This window comes from Hippoglossus stenolepis, chromosome 14, assembly GCF_022539355.2.
Source record: "Hippoglossus stenolepis isolate QCI-W04-F060 chromosome 14, HSTE1.2, whole genome shotgun sequence".
NCBI classification, from domain to species: Eukaryota; Metazoa; Chordata; class Actinopteri; order Pleuronectiformes; family Pleuronectidae; genus Hippoglossus; species Hippoglossus stenolepis.
In genome coordinates, this window is record NC_061496.1 from 23,695,650 (window position 1) to 23,706,941 (window position 11,292).

The 11,292-nt window shown below is 40.4% G+C and overlaps 2 protein-coding genes across 5 annotated transcripts; one reads left to right on the plus strand and one right to left on the minus strand.

Annotated features, from left to right (window-relative positions):
- Nucleotides 1–16: 16 nt before the first annotated feature.
- dtymk (deoxythymidylate kinase (thymidylate kinase)) lies at nt 17–2,526 on the plus strand. The gene is made up of 5 exons (XM_035176398.2): nt 17–290; nt 391–499; nt 1,267–1,357; nt 1,439–1,636; nt 2,085–2,526. Exons 1-5 carry the CDS (start codon nt 161–163, stop codon nt 2,193–2,195), a joined length of 639 nt encoding a protein of 212 aa, XP_035032289.1. The 5' UTR covers nt 17–160; the 3' UTR covers nt 2,196–2,526.
- On the minus strand, nt 2,413–10,740 carry atg4b (autophagy related 4B, cysteine peptidase). Of its 4 annotated transcripts, none has more exons than XM_035176395.1 (13): nt 10,659–10,740; nt 8,265–8,366; nt 8,115–8,186; nt 7,924–8,022; nt 7,646–7,747; nt 7,479–7,551; nt 6,175–6,254; nt 5,638–5,834; nt 4,567–4,645; nt 4,302–4,447; nt 4,099–4,155; nt 3,895–3,988; nt 2,413–3,119 (listed from the first exon to the last, which is right to left on the minus strand). In XM_035176395.1, the coding sequence occupies exons 1-13, from the start codon at nt 10,666–10,668 to the stop codon at nt 3,046–3,048; spliced, it is 1,185 nt and encodes a 394-aa protein (XP_035032286.1). In that variant the 5' UTR covers nt 10,669–10,740; the 3' UTR covers nt 2,413–3,045. The 4 variants fall into 4 exon arrangements, 2 of the variants coding, with proteins under 2 accessions (XP_035032286.1, XP_035032285.1); XM_035176394.1 differs by having other exon boundaries at nt 2,413–3,134; XR_004698252.1 differs by having other exon boundaries at nt 3,071–3,119; nt 4,099–4,141.
- Nucleotides 10,741–11,292: the final 552 nt, after the last annotated feature.

The following is an 11,292-nucleotide window of genomic DNA, read 5'->3' on the forward strand; positions in this document are numbered from 1 at the left end:
CAATCGAAGACGGAAGTGCGTCACTGCACTTCCATGTTTTCAGTAGGCTTCAGGAAAAGGCGGGTAAATGTGAGGCTCGGTCTGTGGTGTAACTGATCTTCGCAGGGCGCTCTGTCGGTCTCCGTCTCCTCTGTACAGCTCACAGACACAGTGAGGTGTCATGGCGTGTAAGAGAGGAGCGCTCATCGTGCTGGAGGGGGTGGACAAGGCCGGGAAAACCACCCAGTGCCAGAAGCTGCTGCAGGCGCTGCAGCAAAGCGGGCAGTCGGTGGAGATGATGCGGTTCCCCGGTAAGGCGGTGGTCACTTTGTCGGGCTTCACGTTAACATTCCGTGTGCAGCAGGACGTCCGTTCATTCGCTAACGTGATGTATATGATTACATGGCGCAGACAGGAGCACCACGATCGGACAGCTGATCAGCGCCTACCTGCAGAAGAAGAGCGACCTGGAGGACCACACCGTTCACCTGCTGTTCTCTGCCAACCGCTGGGAGATGGTGTAAGACTCAGACAAACTTCGTGCGCTCCCTGTTTGTTTTGAATAGTGTTTACTTTGATAACGGACCTTATTCACTGCAGACGTGTAGGTTCCCTGAAAGTATCACCATGGCAGCTTTCTGTTCAACTTCCTGTTGATGATGTCAGCTGTGCAAACGTGTCAAATAGACTCCCCATGGCGCTTCTTCATGGCAGCCATCTTGACTTGAGACAGCAGGTGATCAGCAACACCTGTGTTCACCTGCTAAATTATTTCTAAAAGGCCTAAAGCATAGACTATATATATATATATATATATATTTTTTAAACTCACCCCTCTTAAGACACATCAGGGCTGCGGTGGGAAAGTCCAAATAATCTCCTTTCCCAACCACTTGACCCTGTGACGTGTCCATCGGGATTCCATGAGAAGGAGAACCATGGTGTGGAGAAAATCTGACTCCACTTACTCTGCCTTTTTATAAAGAACACAACTATTTATAATCGAAGGTTATCATACTCTGACTTTGCTCTGGAGTTTGTAAACCGGAATATGAAATATCTTTTACCCCCTCATAAACATTGCAATCTGATTAGTTTTATTCAGAATAATGGTCAGAATATTGCTGTCTATGTAAACGCAGTCAATTTACTCAGAACTTCTTTTATTTTTAGTGAATTAATATTCACTAAAGCACCAACTGTGTGTTGACCCACTGCTGAAAACATTCCCTGTGCTCATGGCTTGCATTTTCTTATGCAGCATATTTGAATAATTCTAACCCACAGACCTTTGATGAAGGAGAAGCTGGAGCAAGGCACCACTCTGGTTGTAGATAGGTACGCCTTCTCCGGAGTTGCTTTCACCAGTGCCAAGCCGGTGAGTCTCAGCACATTCGATCTGTGCACCTATCACAGACAGTATCGTCGTGTGGGTAATGACATGTCCTGTCGTCTCCAGGGGTTCTGTCTGGACTGGTGCATGAAACCGGACGTGGGACTGCCAAAGCCAGACCTGGTGATGTTCCTGCAGCTCAGCCCTGTCGAGGCTGCTCTCAGAGGTCAGTTTGGAGAGGAGAGATACGAGACCAGCATCTTCCAAAGAGAAGTGCAACGGAAGTTTGAAGAGCTGATGAAAGATCCCTCAGTAAACTGGCAGGTATGAGTCAGATCTGTGAGGCTACATCCATCCTACTATGTTTTAGTTTGAAAACAATCTCTGTTCACACAAGCGTTTTAGCTCCATCAGTTTTAATCCCTGTCCATAATAATACACGTGAAAACTCGCATGACCACATATACTGGGCATGTATGTGTTGTAAACAGGGAGGCAAGCGCATCCTGCTGCACATGGGTATTGTGGCAGATTCCCCCGAAAAATATATATTTTTAACATTTGTACTGTTAGCTGTTCAGTTGAGTACTTGCATGTCAAAATAAAATCGAATGTTTTCGCCTCGTTTTTTGCCGCAATTAGCTCTTTGACAAACTGTTTGTCAATGAAGCGCAATGATTCCTGGGATGTGTTGGGCTGGGAAGGATCCACACAATGATGATTATGATTAAATGGATCACATTTAACATGTGATGTGAATGGTCTGTTGTAGGTAATCGATGCTTCGAAGAGTGTTGACGATGTGCACAAGGACATCACCACCCACAGCCTTGATACCATCAACACAGCTCAGAACCTTCCCCTTGGAAAGCTGTGGAAGTGACTGTGGCTCCAGCTGCTGTTTCAGGACCAAGACAAGTCTAAAATGCTAGATTTAGTTATTTCTGTATATATTAGTACCTGCTATAATAACTGACTCTTTTGCTCATTACACTTCTAATTAGCTCAATCATTTACCTGCCATTGCTTGACTGGAAGCAGAAGAGAACTGCCTCAGCTGTGATTCAAATAACATTTTACATCAAAGAGAGAAACATTTGTGCTGTCAAATATCCGATAGTGATTTTATTTTTTTGTTTTTTAATCCTCTTACATCTCTTGTTATTTCACCTGTCTATATATTGTGTTGATTAAATAAATAATCTTCAAATGAACTCGTGTACATGATCCGACTTGGCAAGGATACTTTGCATGATTAATTCAATTATTACAACTTGTCTGGACTGAATTTGGTTTCGTTACAGGCTGTTACAGAATTCAGTTTTTAGTGACATACCGCGGAAGCAATGGGCATGATGAACCATTGTGTTCTATACAACATAAAACTGTTATGGCAATTTTTTCTTATGGAGTCAGGGAAAGGCACCATATCACTTCAGAATAAACATTTAAAGTGTTAAGACTCAATGCAAACACATGTATGTGAAGATGTGCATACAGAATTTGTCCTGAGCTCCTGCTACTGCTTCCACCAGGCAGTCTCGATGTTGGATACAGAGCGTAATCAGAGGTTGGAGAACACTGTGTGACACACACTGACTACACCATTGGAGCTGGACTGGCTCAAGAGGTCTCCAAATAATGTTCCTCCCCTCAGGCTTTTCCTTCTGATACAGAGAAGAGGGAATCTCTCGCCTACTGTCAAGAACAGTTAATCATTGTTCGAGTGTTCCTCACAGGGAAAGGATCTCAAACTCTTCGTCTTCTGAGTCAAAGAACCGCTCCAACCTGTCAGAGTCTGAGAAATCTGTGAAGGGAGCGTCAACACAAAACAAAACAAACAATCATTAAAATTCATTTAATAAACCACATTTCTTAGAATATTATTGTTTTGTTTTTTATTCAAGGGTGTGGTCCTTCAGTTTGAGAACAAGACTTATTGAAATCTTTCATTCATTTCATTTCCTGCTTAAATTTCCTGTCTGCTCTCAGATCTTTATTTCTGCTCTTGGATTTTGTGCAACAGGTCCATTCAAATTTCCAAACCAACAGAAACCCAGGTGTGGTAATGATGAATTTAATTGCCCTGCCCTCATTTTGGCTACTTTTGCTGTCTGAGCTGTTCCAATTAAATACAGGAGGAAAAGAAACCAGCATGGTAGCATCCATGTTGTTTTCATTCCCAGAACGTATAGAAGCTTGAAATCCATGATTATACTGCTCCACGTTAAGTAGAGTTTTGTGGCACTCATTGCTCCATGAAGGTGTTGAAATTGTTTTCTTCAAGCACAGCAACAGGAAGCCGGCGTAAATAATGGCAGGAAGTGCATGAACCCGGTTTAAGCAATCGCCCTTACAGGACTCTGTAAAGCTAACACACCCACAATGAGGGCGGGACAATTTCATTCATCATCACTACATCTGACATTTTATTGGTTGGAAATTTTTAACAGAGTGAAAAATCTGAGGGCAAGGAGAAATCCCAGAGCAAATCTGAACGTGAAATCGAGAAATCCTGCTCTCAAACTGAAACACCATGCTCTTGAATAAAGACTGCCGTGGAATACATGTTGGGTACTTACCAGGAGTGAGGTTCAGGGCATCCATGCTGACCATGTGACAGGGCTGACTGTCTACGAGTTCAAACATGGGCAGGCCTCCTCTTCTGCAGGACAGCTGGAAAAGGGACATTTCATCATCATTTATGCTTCATCACAAGGATCATGGTACTTTATTGAACTGCTTTAGACGAGTCAAAGGAGCAGTGTTCATACTGACACACATACCCTTCTTATGCGCATACACCAGTCATCAAACTCGTCCTCTGTTCTGCAGAAGAAACCCTGGCAGACACCAGAAAAAACAATCGGCTATGGAACATCTGAATTACTGTGAGAGGTTTTCTGCCTGCTCACATTCACGATTAACAATGGTCTTTAGTTTGAGACACAAAAGCTCTGCCCTATAAAACCCTCCCTGCCATTCCTACCGCTGCAATGGATGGGTCCAGTTCACAGATGTGCATGCGGCAGGGTGGGTGCTGACAATGGTACGTCTCATCGGGGACCTGGCTGTCTTCACACGGATCCACTGCAGGCTGTGTGGTGTGTGGGTCTAAGTAGATGAGTTCTTCTCCTGATGAGAAAAACAAGAAAGAAAAACATGTTCAGAAACAGATTGGACCTTACAAAGTCAAATTATTATGGTGAGCATGAGCTGGGTGTTTATTTCACAAACAATGAGACCAGACATACCGACATAACCAATGAAGTAATGGGCACTGTTGGGTTTCCCCCCAATAACACCCAAGGACTGAGGCAGCATGAAGCATTGCTGTGGAAAGAGACAAGAGGGTTTTATCTCACCACAGCTTTGGCTGGATTTACCGCAGTGTTAATTCAAGCACCAGTTCTTCCACTCTTACCCACTTTTCTACAAAACACACATATTTAACAAGCTTGGACACCAGACCAGTCAGCAGGCTAACGTCTAAGACCTAACATTACATCTGACCAACAGAAAAATATCTGGATCTTTTGCTGCTAAATGCTGACTTTACAAACAGAGGTCAGGTAACAATTCTCCATGAGCTTCAAACTTCTAATTTACCCGTACACATACAAGAAGCCATGTGACCCACTGTTTATATACAATATTAATCAAAGCTTCTTTAGACACTGAAGTTGGACTGTGGACAAATCACATAAAGAAGTCACGTGTAAGGTTGACGTAAAACCAGTTAATGGTTACTAGTGTACAAACCTATTATTTTATAATTCAATTTTATTATAAATAACAACAATAATATTACAATTTGTTTATGTAGCTCTTTTAACAACACTTAAAGACCCTTAAAATACACATCATTTATCACACATTAAAAGCAGTTGTGAAGAGGTGGGTTTTGAGTCATGTTTTGAAGGTGGACAGGTCAGTGCAGTCTCTGATTTGTTTAAGAAGGAGGAGGCAGCTATGGTGAATGGTTTTGTTGCGTCAGCTTTTTTAATTATACCCAAAACTACTTTAATTATCTTTCAGAAACATGTTAACAAATATCTAGATTGGTTTCTCCACACAAAACAATAATTGGAGCTAATCCCAAACGAGAACTTGTAGCAGTCTACTTTTGTTTTTAACTTGGAGCGCATGCCCTGTGTCTGTGTACCAACCACAGTTACATAATTAGACATGTCCCAAGCGTTAAGTCCAAAGTATGTTATTGTTGTGTAATAACACACACATGGACTAATTACACTGGGTGAACTCACTTTTCACATTTCTTTAAGTTTTAATGAGTAGTTGATATACATACTGCCGTTTCTCACCTTGAGGGTTTCAATATAGGCCTCGTTTATATCACTCAGGCCCAGCCTGAGGGGGATGAGCAGGACCAGGGGTCTCCACAGAGCCGTCTCCTCCTCAGCCAGCGCACACGCACCCTCGAGGCAGCCATTCAGATCCCCCACTGCCTCGGCCTCTCCACAGGCCTCTGCCGCATCCAGCCAGGGCATACAGAGCCGCTCTGCATGAAGAAAACAAACATCACTGAACCACAGAATTATTGAAATAGTACTTTTGTACTTTTCTGTTTATCTTAAGAAAACTGCACTGACGCAGATGCACATTTGGTCATGCAGTAAACCCAAGACAGAGAGGGTTGAGACAGATGTGCTTTGGAGTAGAATACTCACATTGAACACTCAATTTTGTTAAGTTCTTTATGAACCTTTCAATCTGTGCACAATCCGTAGTTTAACCTGGTGTTGATTATTTCAGAAACATTTGAACTGTGTATTCTAATGGATGATAACAGGGGAAAAATCGGAAACACAAAGTTGCAGCAGAGCAGCAGCAGCACTCACTGATCTCCTCGATGACCACAGTGTTGTCCATTGCCACGTGTACAACTAATCTGCTCCACGTATCAAACACTGCCAGTTTCCTGAGAGCAAAACAGCAGAGACAGTCACACTTTGGTTAAAACGGACACTTTTATTATTTTAGTTTTTAACCTAATCAGAGTAAAGAGTCATATCTTTGGTTTAAATGTTTTGAAATGCACAGGCAAGAAACACAAAACACAATCCTGCTGCCAGATTGACACTATGAAGCTAATTGACAGGTGGTAGTTGGAATTAGAGGATTGATTATCGACCTAGTCACACTGTGTCAGGCCGGTTTCTGACAAAAATATATAAATGGTGTTTGGGCTCAGTCTACCTACAGCCTATAGAGCCTATAGAAAACAATGTCTTTTAAAAAGCAGCTCATGTGTGTACTACTCAGGCTAAACAGGTAAGTTGTGACTGCTAACATCAACTGAATGACGGGGTCACGCTCTTGGTTGCAATTAGCTAAAACGTCAGTGGAAAAAGAAATTTGCTCTGCAAATATTTTGAGAGGAAGGAAATGCAACGAATGCTAACTAATTTCACAGAATTAACAATGCAGAAAAGATTTGTTTTTTACTTATTTTTATAAATCCAAGTTCTACATATCTGAATTTGTGTTTTCAGTTTTTTTATTATTTATAATGAAGTTTATTGTTAAACTGCAAAATATCAAGCCTCTGTAACACTTCTTTCATTTGGGCTTAATAATGACATTTTAGGAATCATTGCCAATTTATATATATATATATATCAGCCAATATATTGGTATCGGACATTCTTTAATCTCAGTATCGGTATTGACCTGTAAAAATCCTTATCAGTCTGGCACTAAACATCTGGGTGTGCACCCAGCACCTTCATTATCAGTAGTTACATAAAATAACCAACTTTGTAATCATGTTCCGTTTTTATGTTGTATGTTGTGTTGCACTATGCCCCATGAGAAACAACATTTTGTTCAGCTATATACTTAGTATGTGGATGAAGGACAATAAAAGTTAAACATAAATAGTGACTTTTATTTGTTTACATTAAGTCTTATAAGAGCAGCTTCAACCTAATGACAAATTACCCAAAATACCAATAATACACAGATATGGAAACATGAAGATTTGTCTTTTTTATATCACTGCAAATTAACCATCTCTGGATTTTGGACAGGGCTAAAGCAAAGCGGCTTATGACAAGTACATTTCTGCAAAAAACAAATATGGCAGTTTTGATGATAAAACAGTCATCAGTTTTTTTATTTTTCTTTGTTTTACAGTACTTACTTTAGAACCTGGGCGACTGTGTTTGGTCCATACCACTGGCCTATTGGCTTCCCCTCTCCAACCCCCATTTGGGCTGCAGCAGAACAAAACAACAACAACTTAATGCAAAAACAGATTCAGGACTGATCTCTTAATTTAACTGAAAGGAATAAACAGTCACTACTGACCAATTTGATGGATGGAATAATAGCTGTCTTTTTTGTCAATGAAGGCGTTGAGAATACTGATGTACTCTTCTCTTTGTTTCTCGTCTCTGGTCCATCTCCAGTCTGACAATTAAAAAAATCAACAGTTATCAAGCCTGTTTAAAACAGGCTCTGTGTTGCTATAGGCTCCGGTTTACAATCTATAGAAGAGCTGTTAGTGTCAAACAGGGACAATATATACTCTATCTATAGACGTACATATCTATATCTTTGCTGGTGTATTTTAAAAGTTGTCTTACTTCTGCCTAAATGTCGGCACAACAAGGCCTCGCCGAGGATCATCTGGCCGCATCGTAACATACACCCCCATCCTGTATCTGACGTTGGTCCTGTCCCACCTGTAACACATTTAAGAACCCTCCATGAAAAAGGAGTCAAATCTCAAGTGGAGGAGCTCAACTCAAACACACACTCGTTGTTTTCCACTCACCAATCGGCGGGAAGTTTTTTCTGTATGTGAACCACAGTCGTGAAGTGACATCTGATAAAATGTCATCTTTCTCTGCAGGAGAAGCAGAAATCACCATCTTATAATACAACCGAAAACCCCTCACATACACTCAAAATCCTAAAGTCCTACCTGTGAGTGCATTGTATTCTTTGCCCAAGATCCACACAGGCTCTGAGGTCTCAGGAAAATCTTCAAACTCTCCAAAGCGAAGTGTGTCATATGTCAAGGTTGCTGCAAAAGAAAATGACTGTATGTCAACTGTAAGTCTGTGAAAAATAGCAATGGAGAAACTGCTGGTGCTCATAATGTTGATCACTTACAACTTAGCAACAACTAAGCAGCTGATATAAGTGAAGCTATCTGTCAGGTTGTAAAGATGGAGTATCCATTAGTAGCTAGAGAAGAATTCCAGGAAGGATGTTCTATATATACACACATGTACATCTGTCTAAACAGTATCTAGCCATGCTACTTTAGATTAACCTGGGTCTCACTTTATATGCACAAGAGCAATCGAAGGAGGAATCTTATCCTGTCGGATAAAATAAAGTCTCCAGTTTCAATTTCCTGCCTAATGCATTTTCATAGGGAAATAAACATACCCTAAAAACAAGCTCAGCAATTGTACTAAAAAAGGCTACTCCTGGAATTAAGTATTGTACGTCTATAACTTCACAGGACTTGAGAGAAACTGGTTTTAAAAGAAAAGTTAAATTTGTTGCAGCAGAGGCCAAGATATCCTGACTTTTACTCCCTGACATAGAGGTAAAAATGCTGACTCAGAAGTTCATTTTGTAATTCAGACTCTCACTGAAACCTTAGTCAGATCACAGAGATATCCCAGATTACATCACTCTCATATCATCAATTTTCTAACAACTCAGAAAACAACTAAGACATTTTAAAGAAGTAAGCACGGGCTGAATAGTCATGAGTCAAGTTAATGGAACTTGATGTGTAACATCATTGGAATTCCCCTTAATAACAAAGGATGCATAATTAATAAGTACAACAAACATAACAACCCCATATTATATACCCCTGAGGATCTCGGTCATCTGGTCATGTGGGGACACAGAAATGGGGCTAAATGTCATGGTTTGTTGATCTAACGTACACATTTTATTTTAGATTGTAAACAGCCATGACACTTTCGGCTTCCTACTCTTGGAAAAACACAACACGTTGTGTGCAGCTACGTGCATTTCTAGTGTCTGTAGGCACTAATTATCCATTGCACATGATCACATATTAAATAGTTTATTCACCAATATATATTTAAAACCAGACAGTCGTCAATTGGTTGCAAAGGTGTTCCAGCAGGAGAACCATTATAGAGCCCTCTCTACTTTGTATATCATAGGCTATTTTTGGAGCTAAATTTCAGACTAATGACTAGTTAAGATGGGTCAGATTGTCTGACTGGGGATCAAATCTGTGAGAAACAGCCGGGTTCAGTGGTTCTGGGGTCAGTGGTTAAGGTTATGTTTAGATTATGGTTAGAGTCTCCAGCTAGTCTGTGTGATGTCCACAAAAGCGACATAGATCAATATGTCTGTATGTGTGTGAATAATAAGTAACAACAACAACAACAAATAATAATAATAATAATAATGACAATAATGATAATAATAATAATAATAATAGTAATAATAATAATAATTATGTAATAATAATAATAATAATAATAATAATAATGATAATAATAATAATATCAGTGTGTGTGATGTGAAATGTTCATACTGTTTCATTACTTGTTCATCTAAAGAAAGACAAACTCTCTGGTGCTTGTTATTACACTCTTGTGTGTGGTTATGTGGTTTATTACAAAACATATAGGTCCACCATAATGTCAACTACAAAATAAATGGACAGGAGAAGTTGACACGCTAGCTCACCACCTGTCAGATCATCAGATCAGATCAGATGTTTACGGTGAGGAGGGATTTAAGAAGCAAATATTATATGAAGTCTGTTCACTTTGAGTTCCATCATGAACCTCCATGAGTCCTGTTTCATAACACAGAGCCCCTCTCGTGGCTAACAGCACTGCTAACAGGAAAGTAGCATTCTGCGTGTGATGGTGACAGAGCATCGGATGTTCGTCTTGGGCGTATCATGACGTTAGCATACAGACGGACCGAAGACAGGGGACAGATCAGAAGGAGCGAGACGTGACACCAACACATGACACTAACACTCGGTGAATGTGGGGGACCGGACAGGAAGTCACGCGCCTCTAGAGTGAGCTGTCACAGCGGGGAAACCAACACATTTAGCCTTAGCAGCGGGCTAACGATAGTTAGCAGTTAGCTTTAGTCATCACTTTAGCACGCTAACGTCACCGAGGCTACAAAGAAACTGGGCTCTGTGTTGGACTGGCGGCTGGAGACGGTAATGCCGCCATGACAAGGCAGGAGATGAGTTCCCAGGTGTGAAATAACGATGAGGTGGTTGTTTTGTGGTTCGACTGAGTTGCTAACGGAGAGAAAAACAATGTTATTTAGCTGTAGACGCTCTTACCTGCATCCATCCCGACGGTCTTCACCCTAACTTGTTTGTTGTTTTCTGCTGTCGGACCCGCTGGACCAATGGGACGAGAGTACAGCTGAGGAAGTCAGAATGAGGCGGGGCGTCCCCGAGACATCCAATAAGAAGTGGAGGGAGGGTTTACTTCCCCCGGACCAATCAGTGGAGGAAACAGTTGGTGGTGCGTTCAAATACACATGCTGGTAGATATCTGACCATAATCAATCATTAGAACACATTATTATTATTATGATATTTCACATGCCAGTATATGTTTTTAATTTAATAAATTGTTTAATTTTCATTCAGAATTGGTAAAAAAAAAATAAGCCAGCCCCTGCCCCTGCCCCAATTTGAAATTGGGAAATTTAATAAACTGTGTATCATTAACATGGAAAAATTTAAAAAAAATCTCAATGAAGGTGCATGGCCCTCTGTATGAATGCATTTAATATATATATATATAGATAGATAGATAGATAGATAGATAGATAGATAGATAGATAGATAGATATATGTATATTTTATTCTTTTTTTTTTGTATATAGTTATTTGCTGATGTTGCTACTATTGCTATTATTGTTGTGTGTGTATATATATATATATATATATCTTGGAGAGAGAAGAC